Source organism: Lepidochelys kempii, chromosome 2 (genome assembly GCF_965140285.1).
Source record: "Lepidochelys kempii isolate rLepKem1 chromosome 2, rLepKem1.hap1, whole genome shotgun sequence".
In the NCBI taxonomy this organism is placed as follows: Eukaryota; Metazoa; Chordata; order Testudines; family Cheloniidae; genus Lepidochelys; species Lepidochelys kempii.
Window position 1 is genome coordinate 89,250,579 of NC_136381.1, and position 23,686 is coordinate 89,274,264.

General features: G+C 43.0%; 1 protein-coding gene across 14 annotated transcripts in view; it reads right to left on the minus strand.

The window, feature by feature from the left end:
• Window positions 1-23,686, minus strand: part of PPP4R1 (protein phosphatase 4 regulatory subunit 1) — a 90,447-nt gene that overhangs the window by 29,000 nt on the left and 37,761 nt on the right. For 11 of the 14 annotated variants that reach the window (XR_013635315.1, XM_078851573.1, XM_078851578.1 and 8 more), the window contains 4 exons: window positions 15,969-16,111; window positions 8,878-9,024; window positions 5,701-5,808; window positions 4,307-4,405 (listed from right to left, as the gene is read on the minus strand). Coding sequence is in view for 13 of the 14 variants with exons in the window: in XM_078851573.1 (XP_078707699.1) it covers window positions 4,307-4,405; window positions 5,701-5,808; window positions 8,878-9,024; window positions 15,969-16,111 (497 nt within the window). In the remaining variant the exon portion in view is untranslated. The remainder of the gene's footprint in view (window positions 1-4,306; window positions 4,406-5,700; window positions 5,809-8,877; window positions 9,025-15,968; window positions 16,112-23,686) is intronic. The other 3 variants (XM_073331579.2, XM_073331583.2, XM_073331582.2) reach the window with 2 other exon arrangements.

Below are 23,686 nucleotides of genomic sequence, written 5' to 3' on the forward strand. Positions count from 1 at the left end.
CAGTTGATGTAATACACTGTAGCCATATTGTCTGCCAGGACCTGTACCACCTTGCCCTTCAGGTGGGGCAAAAAAGCCTGATAAGCCAAGCAAACCACATTGAACTCCCTAACATTGATATGGAGGACCAGACTGTCCCACAACCAGCAGCACTGGGTACTGAGCTCGCCCAGGTGGGTTCCCCATCCCAGGTCTAAAGCATCAGAGACCAGGGTCAGTGATGGAGCCATGGCCGTGAAGGCACCTTCCTCCAACACCAACCCAGGGTTCAACTACCTACCCAGGGTTCTTGCCGCAGCTGGAGATGGAGCCTGGCATGACTGACCACTTATGTGCATGCGGCCATGTAGCCCAACAACTGCACGCAGGTGACAGCCGTGGTGAGCGGGTGGTTCTTCATATGGGAGATCAGGTCTGACATGGCCTGAAAACATGCTGCTGGAAGGAAGGCTCTGGCTTGCGTGGAGTCGAGCCATGCCCCTATTATTAACAGACCCACTTCGCGGTAGGTGGAAAGCATCAGATCGAGGCTCCTCTGCACAAGTTCCCGAGACCGGCCCTTGATAAGCCAGTTGTCAAAATACGGGAAGACCTGGACCCCTTGACATCTCAGCTAAGCAACCACTGGCACCATACATTTTGTGAACACCTGTGGGGCCAATGAGAGGCCAAAGGGCAGCGCCGTGAATTGAAAGTGACGTCTGCCCACTATGAAACGGAGGGAATGTCTGACCTTGGAATATGGAAATAAGCATCCTTTAAATTGAGGGTGGCGTACCAGTCTCCCAGTTCCAGGCAGGGGATGATGGAGGCCAGAGAGATCATTCAAAACTGAGAGACGTGTTGAGGCAATGCAGGTCCAGAATGGGTCTGAGACCCCCTTTTGCTTTCGGAATTAGGAAGTACTGGGAATAGAACCCCTTTCCTTTCATGTCTCAAGGGACCTCCTCCACCGCCCCCAGGCGCAGGAGATTCTCGATCTCTTAAACGAGGAGTTGCTGGTGGAAAGGGTCCCAGAAGAGGGATGGGAAAGAGAGGGGATGGGAGGGAACGGCAGGGTCTAGCCCCTGAGATACTATGTCCAGCACCCAGCAGTCCTAGGTGACCCGCGACCAGGCTGAATGATAGGAATGAAGTTGGTCGAGGAAGGAACAAGGTGGATCCAGGGAATTGACTTGGGCATCGCTCTTGCATGCACCTTCAAAATGAGCACTTCTGCCCTACAGGATGCTTTGCTGAACTGGGCTGCACAGAAGAAGGAATGGCAGCAATGATTTAAACTTGTGTCTCTTTCCAGACCCCTGATGAGGCTGCCAAGGCCTTGGGGCAGGGGCGGCTGGAACTGCTTCTTTGGGACGCTACGGCAGATGACTCTGGTACCAAGGTATGCTTGCTACAGAAGGTCTTTAAGGAGCTTGAGGTCTTCAATGAACTCCAGATACTGTGGAAGACTGGCGCCTCAGCATGGGACATGAAGTCTCCAAAATGGTCAATCTTGACAGTTTTCAGAGGAACAGCCGTGTTAGTCTGTATTCGCAAAAAGAAAAGGAGTACTTGTGGCACCTTAGAGACTAACCAATTTATTTGAGCATGAGCTTTCGTGAGCTACAGCTCACTTCATCAGATGTTTACCGTGGAAACTGCAGCAGACTTTATATACACACAGAAATCATGAAACAATACCTCCTCCCACCCCACTGTCCTGCTGGTAATAGCTTATCTAAAGTGATCAACAGGTGGGCCATTTCCAGCACAAATGGTGAGAAAACCTGGATTTGTGCTGGAAATGGCCCACCTGTTGATCACTTTAGATAAGCTATTACCAGCAGGACAGTGGGGTGGGAGGAGGTATTGTTTCATGATTTCTGTGTGTATATAAAGTCTGCTGCAGTTTCCACGGTAAACATCTGATGAAGTGAGCTGTAGCTCACGAAAGCTCATGCTCAAATAAATTGGTTAGTCTCTAAGGTGCCACAAGTACTCCTTTTAATCTTGACAGTGACAGAGGCTTTTTTTTTTTTTTAAATGTAGGCTCTCTGTGAGGAGAGCCAGAACTCCTCTTCTTAGGAGCTTTACTGGTATCCTCTGTGTTCTTATCTTGCAAAGACCTAGACAAGCAGGGCATGGAGGTTGAAGGGGCACTGTGCTCACTTGGAGGCTGATGTATGTGGGGTGTCTGAACCCGGATCCGAGGCAGGTTTTCGGGAGAATTCCAGCATGAGGAGCCAAAGTTTAATCTTGTGGTTTTTTCGAGATCTGCTTTTAAAAGCTGAGCAGATCTTGCGCTTGTCTGGAAGGCATGCGTCTCCTAGACAGCATTTACCCCAGGAATGTCCTTTGCTAACTGGGATAGACTCCCGGCAGGCACAGGAACCCTGGCATACCAGGTCAGTGATGACCCCACAAGGCAAATCCCTCAAAAGGAAAAAGGGAGAAAAAGGCGGTATTAAACAGGAAAACCCCAAACTAACTAAAAAGGTGTGATTACAAAATAAATAAGGGAACTAACTAAACTAAACCTAGAACTAAGAACTCAAGGCTAAGCTACAGCAAAGCTGAAACAGGCACAACAAACATGCCAAATCGAGCCCTTGTGTGGTTGGGAAGGCACTGTGGGCGGTTCACTTGAACAGCTCTACATACCCTCAGTATGGGGTACGAGGTTGTCCGGAACGTGTACACGGGCCGAATGGGCACTGCTACTGAAAAATCTCTGATCAACCGGAAGTGGAGCACCCAGAGGGACACTACTCAAAGACAAAATAGTTTTATGGAAACTGGTTTTATAAAAACTGATGACTGAACTTTCTTAGATCTTTGGAATTTTTGAAGTAATCCCAGCAGAAATGGATTAGTGGGCAAGGTGCAGATGAGGCAATCACAGCATAAAGTTCATCACATGATTATCACTGTCTGTGGTATTGCAGCAAGACCAGCAGTGACTTCTATCAAGATAGCACTACAGTTTTCATCACAACCCTATTTTCAGTTGCTCAAGCAGTCTCCTTTTGTGTTGAAATTTTCCAGACTTTCTGACTAAAAAGTGGTTTGTAAAAAAATAAAATTTCAACAGAAGTCATTCAACTGTTTTTGAAGTACCAGAAGAGTGGAAAACAAACACTCCTTCCATCATGAAAAGAGATTCCTGACTTTTCTTTTTTAAAGCTCAGCAGCTGAAATAGTTGGGAACAAAATCTGAATTGTATCATGAAAAACGTAAGCAGATAGCACAAATTACCAAGGGGCTAAATAGAGCTCCTTCACAATTCGTAAAAGTGCTCAAGATGGAGCCCCACTCTACATTCCTATCAGCCTCTTAGAGGAGACAAGGTAACCCGATGGTGTCTACCCTACTAGTTTCAGATTGTGAGATGCACACATGCTATTTAAATATGTTATGGACTGTTATAAAGAGAACGTGATCAACTGTTCTCCACGTCTACTGAAGGTAGGACAAGAAGTAATGGGCTTAATCTGTAGCAACGGAGATTTAGATTAGATATTAGGAAAAACTTTCTAACTACAAGCATGGTTAAGCTCTGGAATAAGCTTCCAAGGGGTGGTTGTGGAATCCCCATCAATGGAGGTTTTTAAGAACTGGTTGGACCAACACCTGTCAGGAATGGTTTCAATTTACTTGGTTCTGACTCGGTGCAGGGGGTTGGACTTGATGACTTCTCGAGGTCCCTTCCAACCCTACATTTCTATGATTCTATTGCCAATTTTTTAAAAGCTAGAAGAGCTCGCAGTCCTGCAGCGTAAGATCCTTTCTTGTCCCACCACCTTCTCTCTCCATTTTTATTTATTTTTTTTTAAAAAACCTTACTAAAAACTATATTAAATGTACATGCAAGCTGTGCTAGCACTCAAAATTCAGGAAAAGCCCAAGCTGAGGATATGCAGGCAACCTCAACTCTACACCCATATGCACAGGCCTAACAGAATTTGATCATTTCATGATCACATATTATTTTTCAAACAACTCCATATCTTACACATGTATCCGAGGTTGCAGGGGTGAAAAAAAAAAAAATTCTGTAGCACCATGTACTTCAGACGGAACTGATGAAAGTCATTTAAATACAAAATGTTCAGAAAATGAGTGATGAAAGAGGCAACGGTTCTGCATAAATAATGTTATGTAATGGTGTAAATGTATTGCAATACACTCTTTAAAAGGACAGAGTTCAGGTGCACGTGCAAACTTAACTTAGTCATTTCCCCACTTTTGAGTTCTCTTAGGTAGTTTATTTGTAAGCCAGGTGTTGAGAGGGTGAGGAGAATATATGTACACCTACAGCCATACCTCAACAACCTGACTTCTGTACAAAAGACTTACAAGCATTTCTTCAGTGGCTTGCTGCCCAACCACACTGCAGATATCTCCAAAATTGGCTGCACATACCTGCAGACAAAAATTAGAGATAAGTAAATTACATTAATTAAAAATAACTGATTTATGATCATTGCAATGTTTCATCATCTGCAAAGGTATTGTAACAGCCAGCACAACCACAATTTTAATATACTCCCCATGATAACGTCAACCTGAAATCAAGTCAGTTTCAAAAAACGATTACTAGTAGTTTCAGGTACTACACCTTACACCTGCCAATTTGTGTGGTTTTAAAAATCACAATTTATTATTTTTTAAAAAAGTTTTATCTCCCCTTCTTCCATATGAAAGAACCCTACAAAGAATGTGGGACACTAACTAGATACAAAGGAGAAAGTGAAACTTATACACAAAATGTTATCAAATACACACAGTAAAACTAAAAAAAAAAAAAAAAAATTAGAGAAAAATATCTTCTTCTGTAGTATCAGGTACTCTTTGGTACAAAATGGAACCAAATTACATAGCTGCAATGTCTGAATTCCATGGAAGCATTAATTTATTTTAATACCCTGACATTAAGCCAGTGCTAGCCCAACAGGGGCCCTAAGCAGCAATATTTCCCGTGCGTGCGCACACCCCCCCCCCAAAACAAGCAAGTTCTTATAATAAAAAAGTGACTAGGGGGCCTCTTTGAGCTGCTCAGGGCCCTAAGCAATTGCTTGGTCTGCTTATGCCCAGTGCCAGCTCTGCCTTGATACACCCTTCCTTCCCTCCCAGAGAGCTGTGGATCAGGCAAGCGAAACATCAGTTTACACTTGATTCATGTTTTCAAGGTTATCTCCACACCCATAAGGGCTAGAAGCAAAGTTTCATTTTTAAATAAAAGCCAAGATTCTAGAATACAGTTCTGCAGCAATTTCCACAGCTGCTCAATCACAGAATATGTGGGGTCCTGTATCTTTCATTTATAGTTATCTTCGGTATTTCAGGTAACAACAGAAGATAAAAATAATTTCAGACAAATGTGGTTTTTAGGTTGACTATGTGCCTTTAAATCATTTCATTCAGTTTACACTTGATTCATGTTTTCAAGGTTATCTCCACACCCATAAGGGCTAGAAGCAAAGTTTCATTTTTAAATAAAAGCCAAGATTCTAGAATACAGTTCTGCAGCAATTTCCACAGCTGCTCAATCACAGAATATGTGGGGTCCTGTATCTTTCATTTATAGTTATCTTCGGTATTTCAGGTAACAACAGAAGATAAAAATAATTTCAGACAAATGTGGTTTTTAGGTTGACTATGTGCCTTTAAATCTAAAGGCAACAGCAGAACCAAACCAGACAGGGAAAAATTCATACCTTACGAACATGAAACATTCTGCAATCACAGCACATCTCACAAAACCTAGGAAGAATGAGTCTCTCTGTGATGTCTTTCCCCACCATGGAGGCCATTTTGCACATTATCTAATGAGAAGGAAAAACACAGATTAGGAATGCCTATACAACAGATAAACTAGTTTCACAAGCATTAAATAATGACCTTTTTGTATTATTAAAGTTGTAACTACAGTCAAGCTAAATCCTGATGCACATGATCCTGAATTTTTCTGATACTTGTAAATCTCATTTTGAAAAGTGTGTGCATTATGTAGGCAGCTCAGTTGATTATTTTCTTTCCCTGTGTCAAACTGCAATAGGGTATGCGAAAAACTGTTCTTCCCAATATAAAGCAACAAAATCAGAAGTTAAGTTATGGAAACAAGTGACTACAAGGCATTCTGGAAAGTTGGTAGGAATGAACTCTTAATATTAATGCAGCTATCTCACAATACTGTGTATTGAACAGTACAGAAATAGCAAATGGATTAGTCTTAAAACAGTCAAATGAGGGACTTCATTTCTCACCTCCACTTATTAAAGCACTTCAACACTTAAAAGCAATTTTCTGACATTTTAAACCAAACATGCTTGATTTCTTGTTCTTTAATATAAAGTTTAGTATAATAAAATGATTCCCACAACCCTCAAAATATTCCATATTTACAGAGATTTCTAAAATTCTCTTTATTGCTCATTTGTGATGCCCTATGTGTAAGTTACTGAAAAAACTGGGTCATGGAGCAATTAGGCCAAAAAAAGTGACAATTTCTCCTTCTAATTGTTTTTCATTCTAATTTTTACCAAGGTTTTGTTAAGAAAAAAATGGAGGTAACTGAACATAACACTGTGATAAGCCGTGAGATCACTTTTGATGAAATAAACTATCCTTCAAAATCAACTTCCGATAATTTTCAAGTATACTTTGTTAATCTAAAGAAACTCATCTCAAGCATCATCAAAGCTTCCATACCTTCATAACAATGAAAATGGACAGTGTGAAGCAACTCAGTTGTAAATTTTATTCCACCTCACGTATGTTTACTTTTAGACTCTTTGAGGAAGGTACTGTCATTTATTGTATATTTGTATGGTGCCTAATACATTAGGATCCAACGTGGTTGTTGTCTTTTGGCACAAGCCACAATTTTAAATAAAATAAATAATAATATTTAATAAATATTAAGTGTTTTTGTTTCAAAGTGATTTACATAGTCCCAGGCAGGCTATGAAGAGCTACAAGAGGATCTTTCAAAACTGGGTGACTGGGCCACAAAATGGCAGATGAAATTCAGTGTTGATAAATGCAAAGTAATGCACATTGGAAAACAATCCCAACTACACAAATAAAATAATGGGGTCTAAATCAGCTGTTACCACTCAAGAAAGAGATCTTGGAGTCATTGTAGATAGTTCTCTGAAAACATCCACCCAATGTGCAGCGGCAGTCAAAAAAAGTGAACAGAATGTTGGGCATCACTAAGAAAGGAATAGATAATAAGACAGAAAATATCATATTGCCCCTATATAAATCCATGGTATGCCCACATCTTGAATACGGCATGCAGATGTGGTTGCCACATCTCAAAAAAATATGTTGGACTTGGAAAAGATTCAGAAAAGGACAAAAAAAAAATAAGAGGTATGGAACAACTGCCATATGAGGAGAGATTAATAAGACAGGGACTTTTCAGTTTGGAAAAGAGACGACTGGGGGGGATATGACTGAAGTCTATAAAATCATGACTGGTGTGGAGAAAGTAAATAAGTGTTATTTACTCCTTCTCATAACATAAGAAGTAGGGGGTCACCAAATTAAATTAATAGACAGCAGGTTTAAAACAAATAAAAGGAAGTATTTTTTCACACAACGCACAGTCAGTCTGTGGAACTCTTTACCAGAGGATTTTGTGAAGGCCAAGACTATAACAGGGCTCAAAAAAAGAACTGGATAAGTTCATGGAGGATAACTCCATTAATGGCTAATAGCCAGGATGGGCAGGGATGGTGTCCCTAGCCTCTGTTTGCCAGAAGCTGGGAATGGGCGACAGGGGATGGATCACTTGATGATTACCTGTTTTGTTCATATCCTCTGGGGCACTTGGGCCACTGTCGGAAGATGGGATACTGGGCTAGGTGGACCTTTGGTCTGACCCAGTATGGCCGTTCTTATGGTCTTATAGTGTAAAATGAAAATCTAGAATGAATAGAGTGGTAAACAATGCATTTGGCAGAAGGTGAGGATTTTCACGACATTTGTCATTATACTATTATAAATTAACTCATTAAATGGTTTAGTTAAATGATTAATTTTTATTCTTCAAAAACATGTATAATCTATGAGGACTGTTTAATAAATTTGTACCAGTTTAAACCACTGAGTTGCTGAACTTAGTCCATTCATTACTCTAAATTCCATCTGATAAAATTAATTCAAGCCTGTCTGAATGAGCATTATATTCAGAGATGCTGGTGGTGATAAAAGGGAGAACAAGCCCACAAAGTAAAGGTCAACACAATTCATGTACCAAGAATTCTCTACTAAAGAAAGGAACACAGTACAGAAACAATCAACTGCCAATGGCCATAAAAGGAGGCTCCCAAAACAGAAAACACTTTATCAGGTAATACAATTAATCTCCTGAGTTTCTTGTCCAGTTGGGTCTCTCTTCTTTTATGGAATGTACAAGTAATTTATTTCAAACATGACCCTGATTAGGTGCAATACAGTGCAAAGAATGCTAAGAATTAATTTACTGACAGCCATTTCTCTCTGAGGCACCACAATGGTAAGTGCCTTAGAAATACCCAAGTACCTTTATTAAAGCTAATGTTAAAAATTATATAATACACAGGTTAAGGAAAAAGAGTATCTGTACATCTTGGTATAGTGCTTAGATTATCCAAAAGTACAAAATTTGGTTTAAAAGTAATAAAATACATATAGTACATAATCTGAAATAACCCAAATTTAAGTGAATAAATTTAACGATACAGTTTAGATATGAGAATCTAAATACTCAGGTACATCACTCATGAAAAGTTATACATAGAGTTAGTTGTAGAAAGCAAATATATAGGAATGAGTGTATGTTACAACACCAAATGTTCACTCAAACCTTAGACCTTAAAGCTCAGTTTCACTGATTTACTCACAGCCACAGCCTCTGTCTTCACATCATCATTACTGTCTGGCGCAGTCAGTTCTATAAGAACAGGGCATACTTTGGTCTCTACATCATATCTCTCAATAAGTTCTTGTTCCAACAGAACTAGTAATGCTGCCTGACTTGTTTTTCTCACCTATCGTAGGAAAAACAAAGTGGAAACAAGAGTTTACAGGAGACAGTTTTTAGATATACACTGGGAGATACATAGACATGCCCTCATAGCCCCTGTCAAGGTTGAGGGCACATGTTCTTAAATCCTTCTACAAACTATAACATTAAAAAATAAAAAGTCATGTCCAGGAACACTTATATACTGTAATATTGTAATACTACAGATACTGCAAGAGAGTTTCCTGAAAGTCAAAATGGCGACGCGAAATAGGCACAATCATGGGAAGGCTAGTATGGGACACTATCAGTAAACAATTAAAGAAGGAGAGCATCATTAATGCCAATCCAACATAGTTTTATGGAAAGTATTTGTCAAACAAACTCCATTTTTTGAAAGGATTACAAGTTTGGTTGATAAAAATAACTATATTGACATAATGTACTTAGACATCTGTAAGGCATTTGACTTAGTCCTTTATGGCCTTCTGATAAGAAAAATGTAGCACTATTCAAAAATCAAGAAGTACATATTAATAGTGTAAAATGGTTAACTGACAGATTTTAAAAAAATAAATGTAAACAGGGAAACAGGGGAGCTTGGTGGGCCACAGGAAATAACTCCGCGGGCCACGTGTTTGAGACCCCTGGGGTAGTGTGACGTGAAGGTGTGGATAGAAGACCATGTTGCCGCCTTGCATATGTCTTGAACAGGGACATGTGCGAGGAAAGCTACGGATGAAGCCTGAGCTCTTCTGGAGTGCACCATCAACGGTGGGGGCGGAACTTTGGCCAGGTCGTAGCACATTCTAATGCAGGATGTGATTCACAACGAAATGTGCTGGGATGAGATGGGAAGCCCTCTCATCCTTTCGGCGATTGCAATAAAGAGCTGTGGTAACTTATGAAATGGCTTGTGCGTTCAATGTAGAAGGCATGGGCACGCCTGACCTCCAGGGAATGGAGTATCTGCTCTCTGCCAGTGGCATGAGGCTTAAGGAAGAATACTGGTAAAAATATGTCCTGATTCACATGAAACCGGGAGACCACCTTGGGTAGAAACACAGGATGAGGACACAGCTGGACCTTGTCTTTGCAAAAGACGGTATGGGGGGCTCAGAGGTAAGCGCTTTGAGCTCAGAGACCCTTCTGGCCAATGTTATAGCCACCCGAAAGGCAACCTTCCAAGAGAGGTAGGAGAGAGGGCAGGTAGCCATGGGCTCAAATGGAAGACCCATGAGCCTGGACAAGACTAGCTGAGATCCCACTGGGGAACGGGCTGCCGCACATGAGGATAAACCCTGTCCAAGCCCTTGAGGAATTGGCCCACCATGGGGTTTCCGAAGACTGATGTACCTGCTGCCCCTGGGTGGAAGTCCGAGATGGCAGCCGGGTGCACTTTTGTAGATGATATTGCCAGCCCTTGTTGCTTCAGGTCTAGTAAGTAGTCCAAAACAAGGGGAATTGGCGCTTGCTGCAGTGGGATACCCTTCTGCAGGGACCAAATAGAAAACCACTTCCACTTTGCCAGATATGTGGCTTGGGTGGAAGGTTTGCTAGATCCCAGGAGAACTTGTCTCACTGAGTCCAAACACTGGAGATCCATCAGGTTCAACCAGGGAGTTTTCACGCCATGAGGTGGTGGGACTCCAGGTTGGGGTGCTGGAGCTTGCCGTGGCCCTGAGTGATGAGGTCTGGGCATAAGGGAAGGGCTACTGGTCTGTCAACCAGTGGGCTTAACAGCATGGTGAACCAGTGCTGGTGGAGCCACACCAATGCTATGAGGATCAACGAAGCCCTGTCCTGGCAGACCTTGAGGAGGACTCTGTGTATGAGAGGCAAGGGTGGGAACACATAGAACATGTGACTCGTCTACATGAGGAGAAAAGCGTCCACGATGGAGCCCCGGCTGTGGTTCAGAAAGGAGCAGAATTGCTGGCAATTCCTGTTAGACCTGTTTGTGACATGGAGCATGTGGGGAAAGCCCAACTTCTGAAAAACTAAAAGGGTGACATTCAGCCTGAGGGACCATTCACGACTGAGGAACGAGTGGCTGGGTAAGTCAGCTAGCTCGTTCTGCGTCCCTAGGAGGTAAGATGCTTGTATATGTATCAAGTTGGCAATGCAAAATTCCCAGAACTCTAGGGCTTCCTGGCACAGGGGAGAGGAGCGAGCACCACCCTGTTTGTTTATATAAAAAAACATCGCCGTGGTGTTGTCTGTGAGCACTGACACACATCTGCTTCAAAGGTGGTTCTGGACGGCTTGGCATGCCAGGCAGACCGACCTCAACTCCCACACACTGATGTGCAGTGATAGTTCTGCCTACGACCATAGGCCTTGAGTTCTGATACTGCCTGTGTGCACCTCCCACCCCAGAGCAGAGGCGTCCGTGACCAGCAACATGGTAGGTTGCGGTTTGGCCCAGGGAACTCCCGCACAGACCACTTGTGGCCATAACCACCCAGCGTACAGATTCGAGAATGGGAGGGGGAAAGATAACTATGCTGTCCAGTGGGTCTCGGCTGGGCCTGTACTCTCGGATCAACCACACCTGAAGGGATCTGAAATGTGGTCTGGCATGCCGGACCACATACGTGCACACTGCCATATGCCCCAGCAGCTTCATACAGTTTCTAGCCATTGTTGTGGGGAACTGGTGGAGGTTCTCAATGATGTCCCTGAGGGCTTGGCAGGGATGCCCTGGCTTGCGCAGAGTCCAAGAGAGCCCCTACGAACGCTATTCTCTGTGTAGGGACCAGCGTGGATTTGGGCATGTTTAGTATGAGGCCTACCCTGAGGAACATGGCACAGGCCAGGGCTACATGCACCTCCGCTTGTGCTTACAACTTGGCCCTGATGAGCCAGACATCCAGATACAGGAATACTTGTACCTGACGTTTGTGGAGGAAGGCTGCCATGACTGTCATGCACTTCATGAACACCCTGGAGCAGTCAAGAGCCCAAGCAGGGCTGGTAGTTCTGGCTGCTGGCCACAAAACGAAGAAACCGTCTGTGGGTCGGGATAACGGAGATATGGAAGTAAGTGTCCTGCATGTCAAGGATGGCATACCAGCCCCCCAGATCCAGGGAAGGAATGATACAGGCTAGGGAGACTATGTGAAACCTGGCTTTCTTGATGAATGCATTGAGGTCTCGCAGATCCAGAATAGGTCGCATTCCACCCTTGGTTTTGGGGATAACGGAATATCAGGAGTAAAATCCCTTGGCCTTGAACTCCTGAGGAACCTCCTCTATCACCCCCAGAGCGAGGAGCAATCGCATTTCCTGGAGAAGGAGTTGCTCGTGAGATGGATCTCTGAAGGAGGACAGGGAAGGTGGGCGGGAAGGTGGGAGGGAACAGAACTGGATAGAATATCCCACCCCTACCGTGCTCAGAACCCAGCGATCTGTTGTGATCTGGGACCAAGCACGGTAGAAGTGGGATAGCTGGTTCACAAAGGGAGGGTAAGGATTCAGATTGAGTCTTGGTGCTCCATCCTCAGGCACACCTTCAAAAGTTAGGTTTCGGCCCCGGGGGCTGTTTGGATGAGCCCTGGCCTTGGTGCCTGTGACTGGCACCTCCTATTATTCCTGCCCCTTCTCCTGGCTGAGTCCTGCCTCGGGGGTCCAAAGTAGAAGGGGCAGGGGGGCTGGGGTGTGAAGGGCTTCCTCTGGGATGCGGGAGTGTGGATCCCCAGGGACTTGAATGTCGCACTCGAGTCTTTCAGATTGTGCAAGTGGGAGTCCGTGTTCTCAGCAAACAAGCCCACATGGTCAAAGGGCAGGTCCTGAATGGTGTTCTGGACCTCTGGGGTATGCCCGAAACCTGTAACCAGGCACTCTGTCTCATGGTGCTGCTATGGCCACAGTCCGAGCTACAGAGTCAGCTGAATCTCGGGCAGCCTGCAGGGAGGTCCTTGACACCACCTTGCCCTCCTCAAGAAGGGCCACGAACTCTGTGCGTGAGTCTAACAGGAGCAATTGCTGGAACTTAGCTAGCACTCTCCAGGAATTGAAGGCGTAGTGGCTGAGCACCACTTGCTGATTAGCAACGCAAAGCTGGAGACCCCCAGTCGAGTCGACTTTTCGGCCGAAAAAGTCCAGCTTCTTAGCGTCCCGTGACTTTGGGGCAGGACCCGGTTGACCTTGCTGCTCTTTGTGGTTCGCCGCATCTACTACTAATGTTCCAGACTGAGAGTGGGTAAAAAGGTGTCCGTACCCCTTCTGCGGCACAAAATACCTCCTTTCCACCCCTTTGGCCATGGGAGGTATGGAGGCCAGGGTCTGGCATAGCACCTTTGTGGTGTTTTGTATGGTCTTTATAAGGGGCAAGGCTACCTTAGAAGGACCCTCTGGGGCAAGAATGTCCACCATTGGGTCTGAGTCTTCTAGAACCTCCTCAGCCTGGAGGTGAAGTTTTGGGCCACCCTCTTAAGAAGGTCCTGGTGCACCCTATTGTCCATCGCAAGGAGCATGGTGGTGAAGGTGCCAGCCACCGCCTCATCCCTCAAAGAGGATGAGGAGGCCCGGGGGACCTGGTTTCCTGACCCTCAGGCTCCCTGGAGGCTGGCTCAGGTATGTCTGCCCTATTTGGGGTAGACTGCGGCGCTGGTACCACATAGGGTGCTGGCCCGAGAGTTGCACCTGGTTGCGAAGACACAGGGTCCTCATCATGTGGGGGGGTCTTCAGGTGCTGTGGGAGTATGGCATGGTACCAACGTGGCTGAAGGAGGAGCACAGGGCATGGACACCAGAGACGTGGCCCTGGAGCCCTGCCATTGAGCCTGATGGTAGGCCCAAGGAGTCCAAAAGGGCTATTGTACCAGCCCCTGCCATTGTGGAGGCCAGGATACCACGGCTGGCAGCACATCCCGTATTCTATGGTGCCCGGTCCGAGGCCAGTACCGACTATGTCGGGAGATCGACAACTCGTTATCGGAGTCTGACAAATAGCCTGAACCAGACGATGGAGAAGCGGAGCCCGACGGTGCCTGGGAGCGGCACCGCGGTGACGGGGAGCGCCGTAGGAGCATCTTTGGCTTGCCCTGTCAGTACCACAAACTGTGCCGTCACTGGTGCCGGGCCTTGCTCCGCTGTCTGGACTGGCACTGGTGCTCGTGCCTGCAGGGCCAGGGACTGTGTTGTCATGGCAATAAGGTCCCGTGTGGTCTCAAAAGTATCCAGTGTGGTGGGGAGATCAATCTCGTCCTCCAATTCCTCCCGACCCAGAGAGTCCATAAACACGAGACTTGATGGAGCCTCTGGCAGGTGCCGGGATCTGAGGGCCAGGCCATAGGTGCCCTGACATAGGACACACCCTGCTGGGATTTCTGTGCTGTTTCCTGACAGGGGACCGACCCCGTCTGCCTTTTTCTTCTTATGTGGCACCGGGGACTGAGAGTGGTGCCACTTGCTCGAACCTGCTTTGTGAGCCAGGGAGCCGTGTCGATGTTCCCTGGAGTAGTCTTTTTTCGGTGCCAAGGCATCCCGCACTGATGTTGCCAGTGCTGCTACCGGTGCCAGCTCAGAGCGAAGGGCCGCCTCCATTAAAAGGAGCTTGAGCCAATAGTCCCGCTCCCTCTTTGTCCTAGATCTAAAGCTCCTGCAAATGGAGCACTTATCTGTTTGATGGCCCTCACCCCAACATTTAAGGCACAACATGTGCGGTTCGCCCTTGGGCATAGGCTTTCCTCAGTGTTCGCTGGACTTAAACGCCTCAGACCGAGGCATACCCTGGTCAGGGAAGCTAGAGAGGTGGGGGGAAACCTCCCGAAAGAGGCTAACTACAACTTTCAAGAACTATTTACAACTAACTAGACTGTAACTACTAGGTAGGCACTTGCGAAGCAAGAGACTGAAGGAAGCTCCAACGACGGTCACTGGCGGTAAGAAGGAACTTAGGCGGCATGTCGGCAGTATCCTATATACACCGCCATGAAGGTGCCATTCAAGGGGGCTCCACAGCCGACCTGACGGCTACCGCTAGGGGGAAAACCTTCAGATGGTTGTGCACGCAGCGCATGCACACACCTATTGGAATGGACATGACAAAACAATTGAAGATGAATATCAAGTAATAGGGATGTGATATTACCTCTGTATATGGCTATATGGCATTAGTTAGACTATAACCAGAATATTGTGTCTAGTTCTAATATTTACACGTCAAAAAGTATGTTGAAAAATGGGAAAGGGCTCAAAAAAGATCTACAAGAATGATTTGAGGTCTGGATAACATGCCTTACAGTGACAGACTATAAGAAACTAGATTGAGCTTCTTGAAAGAAGGTGAAGAGCTGGTTTGATCACAGTGTTCAAGAGCCTACATAGAGAAGAGATTCAGCTCTTTAATCTAACAGAAAAGGGCATAATGAAGTTCAATGATGGGAAGATGAAGCTAGATAAATTCAGACTGGAAAAAAGGCCCACATTTAACACTGAGGGTAATTAACCACTGGAAGAACTTATTTAAGAACACGGTGGATGCTTCATCCTTTGAAGTCTTTACATCTAGACCAGACACCTTTCTAAAACTTATGCTAAAACTCAAACAAAAGCTATGGGGTTAAGACAGAAATAACTGGGTGAGGTTCTACAGTCTGTTATGTGGGAAATCAAAGATGACCATAATGGTCCCTTCTGGGCTTAAATTCTATGAATTAAAACTAAAAATGTGTTCTCTTTCTTCCAAGGAATTTATAATATGTAAGCCTATATAAAAGGATAGCGTTTTGTTTTGGTAGTGGTGCTTTAGCACTACATAAGGGAAGCCGCAGATGCCTAAGACCAGTTCAGATCCTATTATAAAAATGTCAAACTCATTTTTTGCATAAGTTCAGACTTTAATTTACTTCTTGTTGCTCTAAACCTTATTTACTTAGTGTAAAATGTTTGCATTATCCTATTTGAGAAAGTGTGTTATCCATTCAATTTTAGAACATAACACTCTGTTTATAAATGACTTACCTGGTTATTCTGGTCTGCGAGGTATCTCACCACAATAGGCAATAAGTATTTGGAAAAAGCATATGGTATTGAGGGCCTGTTTTCTTGACAAAACACAGCGATATGAGGGACCTGTTCCATCAGTTCTGCTCGCACAGTTGGCTCTGTAAGAATGTCAAAATAATATAAAATAAAAAAGGCATCGTATCTGCAATAATATTAAACTCTTTTTACAATGCTGTCCAGGTGAATCGCATCCTAATGTATTTATGCTAAAAAAACAGTTTGATGAGGTGACCACTACCCTTTTACAACCCAGGGTGCAGATTTTGGTTGCATCACTGAACCTGCTGACAGTCTGGGCCCAGATTTTTACTGCAAGGTGGCAAGAGAAAGAGAAGAAGGAAGCCCCCAAGTGCAAAAGAAGCTGTTTGCTATGGCACAGAAACAAACAGATCAGGCCATGATGCAGTTCCAGAACTCAAAATAGGAAGAACAGTTTGGGCACCAAACAAAATTTCAGCAGCTTCTACAGCCTTTGTGGGTGTGGTTAACCAAACAATAAAATCCAGACCAGAGGATTCCATGTGTGAGTGAGAGAAGCCAGTTGACAAGCTCCTAAGGGACCATACTGTGGATGAGTGGGAGAAGAGTGACAAGATACAGTATAACTGGGGCAAATACCTAATTGTTGAAAAAAAAACTGAAATTGCATTAGCATTTCCAAATAAATCCCACCTGCACACTCACCCCTTTAGAGCTTATATTTTCCTGTTTACTCCAAGAAAAAAATAGAACAGTGAGAAAAGTAGATTAGCAGCATTTCCATCATTCAGAGTATGCACACAGTCCATAGAAGTAAATATGCAAAGACACATTTAAAACTAGGAATGTAGAAATTTCACATTTTCACTCCAATGGATGCCTAATAAGAACATCATCAAGTTATGATTCTCAGGTACACGGTGGCATCAAAATTGCATGCCAGCTAACAACAGCTCTGATCCCAACACGTACTGTTAGCAATATAAAATAGATGCCAAAGCACAGCAGAGTAAGCCATCAACATGCAAAGACGTGACGGGACCCTGATTTCTTGATACCTGGCTTCTCACTTCTTCGGTAATGTGACACTCTGATATACAGTAACTCCTCACTTAAAGTCATCCCGGTTAACATTGCTACGTTGCTGATCAATTAGGGAACATGATCATTTAAAGTTGCAGAGTGCTCCCTTATAATGCTGATTGGCAGCCACCTGCTTTGTCCACTGCTTGCAGAAAGAGCAGCCCGTTGGAGCTAGCTGGTGGGGGCTTGGAACCAGGGTGGACTGGCAGCCCCCCATCAGCTCCCCGCTCCCCTAAGTTCCCTGTACAACAGCAGCCCACCCAGCCCAGCAAGCTATCAGTTGCTGGGCCGTTGAGCTTTCCCTCCCTCCACTGCCGTGTGCTGCTTCTGACCTCTGCCTTGAAGCTGTTCCCAGGAGCCTCCTGCTTGCTGTGCAAGGGCGGGGCAGGGAAGAGGGGTGCTAATGTCAGGGTGTCCCCCTCCCCCCTGCTCCTTTACCTCATCTCCACAGAGCATGGCGGGGGACACAACAGGGCTCAGGACAGAGGGAGCTTGCTGGCAGCAGTTGCTGTCTCAACTTGCTGATCTACTTACAAATGCAATGTACTTAGAGTGGGGTCAGTGTATTTAAAGGGGCAATGCACATCTCTCTTTCTCTCACACACACACACACACACACACAGTGTGTGTCTCTGTCTCTCTCTGCCATGCTGTCTCCCCTACCTCCATTCGTGCTGCTTGTAGAGTGAAAGGCTAAATTAACAACGCGTTAACCCTTGAGGGCTCAGCCGAATGCTACTTCATCATTCAGCAGTAAGGCATTCCCTGGGAAATATCCCACCCTCTGACTTCAGCACCTCAACCAAGCTTCACAATCATCATTGCTGTGTACAGTATTAAAACGTTTGTTTTAAACTTATACTGTGCATAATGTGTGTGTATATTTATAAAATATAGTCTTTTGTCTGGCGAAAAAAGGTCCCTGGAACCTAACCCCCCTATTTACATTAATTCTTATGGGGAAATTGGATTCGCCTAACATCGTTTCACTTAAAGTAGCATTTTTCAGGAACATAACTACAATGATAAGCGAGGAGTTATTGTATTGTCTCTGTGCATGTGCGCTTTATAAGGACATTATAGTGGATGGTGGTTTTTCTGTTATGTCACAAATCCAAAGATGGCAGCTATTCAAGTTCCACCTTTGAAGTTTTATGGAATTACCAGTCACTTCTTTCCTTTGAAGAAGGCACCTCTGCTCAAGCTACCAAGACAGCTAGGTTGTAGTGAAGTTTGATGGTGGGAGCTGAGGAATGGGAAGGGAAAATATATAGTCCTTCCTTCTCCATTAGTAAGAGGCTTTTTCAAATATAGTATGTGAGCTGAAATGGGATAGAGATATTTCACCTCCTCAAAGCAAGTGACAGAACACATCTTATGGAAAGGTGACTCCTCTCCACATCAAGGCAAAAACCAGAGCACTGTAAAAGCTTCACATTTACACTGTCACTCTTGCTTCACACATTCATTTGATTAGTAATGTCAAAATATTGGTGCATGAACCCCTTCAATTCCATGATACTGGTGGGATAGGGAGGACTTGTCTTGGGGGAAAGAGGACAAAACTCATACGGCGACACACCCGCCACCAAGATGACTCATTCAAGTTATTTGGGAGAGAAAAGAAAACCTGATTGGCTGTGAATTTAAGATATCTCAGATGAGACCCTGCTCAACAGAGCATCTAGTAGTGATCACACGATCACAGCAGCTCCTTTTGGAATTTTAATTTTTGCAATATTTAGAAATATTTTGTCTAAAATTCTGTTAGTGTTTAATAGTTATTCATTCTATTTTTCATTTATGTATATTTACATCATTTTTGTAGAGGAAGTGGGACACTTCTTGAGTTGATCTGAATATCTTCATATACTGGATTCACATCTCTCTGAAGATATATGGATCAAATTCAAATTGGGTATTTTGTACATCCTCAGTTTTAATAGACAGTGGGACATTACTGAATCCCAATACTCCATTTGCCTAGAAAACAACCTATTTCAGACTTAACCACTGGCTAAATCTGCCTCTCCAGAATTTTTCAATCCCTGTAGCTGCTGTTAGAGAATAGATTTGTTAAAACCATACATAATGAAAAGACAATACCTTCAAATTACAGTAATTTTGATGATTACAAATCTGTGTGTAATATTCTTTCATAGGTGTATAGTCTACATTTGTTCCTTCTTGGAAATTCACACATGAACTGTTCAGGTAAAGCCTATATGGCACTAACTTTTCTCATTTTGTTGAACACATTCACTGTAAATCTTATTATATAACATATAGCAATCATCAAAATAGAGTGGTCGTATAAAGCAGTCCTTATTCTAAGAGGGAGGATATTACTTATATTTAGTACTGACTAATTGCATGCTGCAATTAAACCTGAGTGAGCAAGACAAATTTTGCTATTTGCACTACTATATCCAGTGGTGGATAGAGCAAATCTAATGCTGCATAGTGTCTAGATTAGAAGCAAAGGTTCTGAGTGGTAAAATAATAAAATTTCTGCCTAGCAGTTCCATTTCTTCGTACTACACATTTAAAATGTATTTAGAAGTTAGAAAATACTTTTGTGCATTCTTCCTAAGAGTTCATTTTTTGGCCTTAAGAAAGTCCCAACATAATCAAGTTGGTTGGCTGTTCTGACTATTGGACTGTGAAGAATACAAGTGCAAATTAACAGTTTTGGGCTGCTTAGTTTCTCTTCATATGACATTACTAAGCCCTTGTATAAGAGAAACAAAATGTCTTTAAAAAGAAGATTCTCTGGACACACGTACAAATCAAAAAACTATACAATCAAACAAATGCCTAAAAATAAGACCCTAAAAATCCTTTCGATGTATTAAATCTGAACTTTCATCAGAACTGATTTAGTGAACATTAACAGATTTAAAAAAAAGCTTAGACTTCAGTTTACTGATTGAGTGCACATTTTTGGCAGTACAAACAATGTCAGTGAGCCAAGCAGCCATTAAGGAGGAAGAGAAATTGAGCAGCCAAAGAGACTATGCATTTCAATACATTATATAAGCACAACAAAATGTTTAAATAATTTAAAATTTATAATTAAAAAAATTCAGTATATGCAAATTGTAAAGTTTACAGAGTAGCATTATAGTCACAGCTGACAGCACCAGCTACTATTGATGTTGCCTGATACTTCTCAATAATGAGATCTTGTTTTTCAGTTGCTTATAAAACTTTGCCAAACTTGAACTCATTGGGATGAAATTATTCACTTTGATTGTCTGCCTCAGGGTGCATCTGAAGTAGTGCATTTTTTACCCACGAAAGCTTATGCCCAAATAAATCTGTTAGTCTTTAAAGTGCCACCAGACTCCCTGTTTCCTCAGGGTGAATATTTTTGGAAAATTTTAGTCAAAACTGTTCAGCAGTTTCCAAGAAATAAGTTTGGGGAAAATATGTTGTTAGTACTCATGTTAAAAATTCTGGCCCCTCTTCTTTGAAAAGCTCTTGCTTCCCTATGCTTCGGGGGCAGGGACTTCACATTTGGCAGGGAAGGGGCCTTTGTACTAGTAGTGTGCCTTTTGCCATCCCTGTGAAAATCCATGCTAAATTATGAGCCTTTGAGAAATCTCAGTTTGCACATGCTCAGTACAGACATCTGAGATTTTTAGCTGCTAAAAATCAAAGATTACATGTTCACTAAGCATGCCCAGTGCCTCTCAGAGCTCCGAGCACTGACCAGACTGTGACTGAACATGTTCCAACCTACTGCTGATCAGATCGTGCTTGCACAATTCCCACAGAGCAACTGATCATGCTCCTGCCCAGGACTACAGGGGAGTAGTCACACTTTCCCTATAATAGCTACTCTGAGCCAGAATGGAGCCAGCCACCGGAACTGAGAGCAAGGAGCCTGCCCTTCCTGTGCTCTCAATGGTCACCCTACTGGCACCCATGCAGCATGGAAGACGCTGATTCAAATGCAGGACAAAAGCCAGAATAGTAGGAAGGGAAAGGGCTAAAACGGGACAAAGACTCTGCTAAACTGGGACTCAGGAGGTGTGAGGGGGAAACTGTGCCTAGGAGTTGGAAGGGTGGGACTGGCTGGTCAAGGAGGCTGGGAACTCGGTGGAGATGGGGAGGCTAGGACTGGAAGCTGGTGATGGAAATAAGAGATGACGACTGGGAGTGGGAGATGGACACAGATTTGGATGAAAAGCGTACGTGGAGATAAGGAGGGATATTGGGACTGGCTAGACAAAGCGAATTGGAACAGGAACCAGTCGGGGGGATCAGGGGGGCAGGAGAGACGATGGAGACGGAAATATTTTTTTTTCACAGGACCACAACCTCATTCAGTGCACAGGAAGGTACTGCTCTGGAGAAGAATCAGAGCTGTGTAGTAAAGAAGACTTGTCTGTCGGATCCATGCCTCATTTGTTGCAGAAGATGGAAAGCATGTAGTGAATACAGCAGATCGCAGGCAGAGAAAGTATGATCTCATGGTTAAGGCAGTTGAATGACATCTTGGGAAACTGGTTTCTTTCCTGCCTCTGCTACAGAATTTCTATGTGATGCTATGCAAGTCACTTAAACCAAAATATCCGCAGCTTGCCACTAACTGAGTGTTCTTCATTTTGTGGGTGCCCAGCTCAAGATCCTGGGTCCAGATCTGCAGGACTGCTGAACACTCACAGCAGCAACTGAAGTCAATGGGAGCTACGTTTTCAATATATAAAGTGCTATATAATGCTAATTATTCTGGAAAACATGGTCCTATTGGCTACCAAAAATGTTTGGATACTTAATCTCTTCAGGCCTCAGCACCCCATCTGTAAAATGGGACTTGATACTATGCCCTAACCTCCCAGGGTATTGTGAAAATAATAATATAATATAATAATATATATATTATATATATATTATATTAATTATAATATATATAATAATATAATATAATACATTTGTTAATATTTGTGAAGCACTCAGAGATTATAGTTATAAGAGTCATAGATAAACCCATGATAAAACTAAAAATTCTGTATTCAGAGCAGGGTTTCAATAGCCACACACGATAAAGCAAAATACTGAAAATCTTCTCATTAAGTTAGCACCACTTTATTCCGTGCTCTGAATGAGGCAAGGATCCTGTAGAAAATATAGTATGTGATCATGTAATTAAACACTGTATCAAAATGTCCATGCACAAGGGGGACAAAATAAGGTTGTTCAGGCAGCCTTAATTCTGGCATTTCCTAATTTCGGAGAGCTTGACTTTACAACCTTAATAATGCTCTTTTAATGTAGTTTTGCATGTAATTAAGTGTAATCATTTAACAGCATAGTTAATAATTAAATATACATCATATATACAATACTATTTCTATGCGAGAACCTTAAACTTCTAAGTTCCCTGACACTCATTTTTAAGGTCTCAATTCTACAAAGCACTTAAGCACATGTTTAAGTGCCTTGCTAAAAATGGACCTAGATGCACAATCTCAATCTTACATTAGTACAGCTTTTTGCATTATAGTTCCTAAAACTGTACTAACAAAAACAATACCAAAGATGAAAAGACAAAAATATCCACCCCTCCCTCATTCTCCCCACTTTCACTTCTCCGCCTCCTCCTCCTACTACTTAACTTTGTCCTATGGCAGCCTAAAGATAGATTTCTTTATATCACAGTAAACTGCAATGGCTGTTATTACTATTTCTATAAAATACAAACCAATTTACCAAACAGAACCAAATAGTAACCAAACAGAAACAAATAGTTTAGTCATCATCACAAATTAAGATTATGGAGGCACTGGCTAAAGTTATTACTCAGTTAGACTGCAAGGTCTTCAGGACAAGAACCATATCTGTGTTTTATGTTTGCACAGGGCTTAGTTCAACGGGCCCAGTCTGCTAGGTGCTAACACAATACAAATAAATAATAAAGTTGGGCTGAGATTTTTATTTCAATCAGCATTAAAAATTTCTACTTCAAACTTTAATGATTGCATTTAGACTCCAAACAACACAATAAATCTGCAGAGGATGATTACATTTTCCATAACATTTGTTTAGAAAAATAATTCTCTACCTTTGTCAGGGGAAACATTTTAAAATGCTCCTTTTTTAAATTTTGTCACCTGAAAGTATATCTTTATGAAGTGGGTTTTTTACCCATGAAAGCTTATGCCCAAATAAATCGGTTAGTCTCTAAGGGGCCACTAGACTCCTTGTTATGCTTTATCCTAATATCTCATAGATTGGCTACTTTTCAAGCTTTACACTTAAGTCTTTTATATTTATTTTTCTCATTTATCAAAACTCAATTTAGCTCCACCAAGCTCTCATGTGTTCTGCAGCTGTTTAGTCATGGAACTGTACTCCAGAATTTAAATTTTTTAAGTTGTTTCTAATTTTCCTGGATGTGAACTTGACAAGATGATTCAAGTGTAAACTGATATAGTTTTGTCCTCCCCAGTTTGCAAACCGCCTTCTACAATTACAGTAGAACCTCAAAGTTACAAACAGACCAGTCAACCACACAACACACCTCATTTGGAACTGCAAGGGTGCAATCAGGTAGCAGAGGACCTCCCCCCCCCAAAAGCAAATAAAATACAGTACTGAGTTAA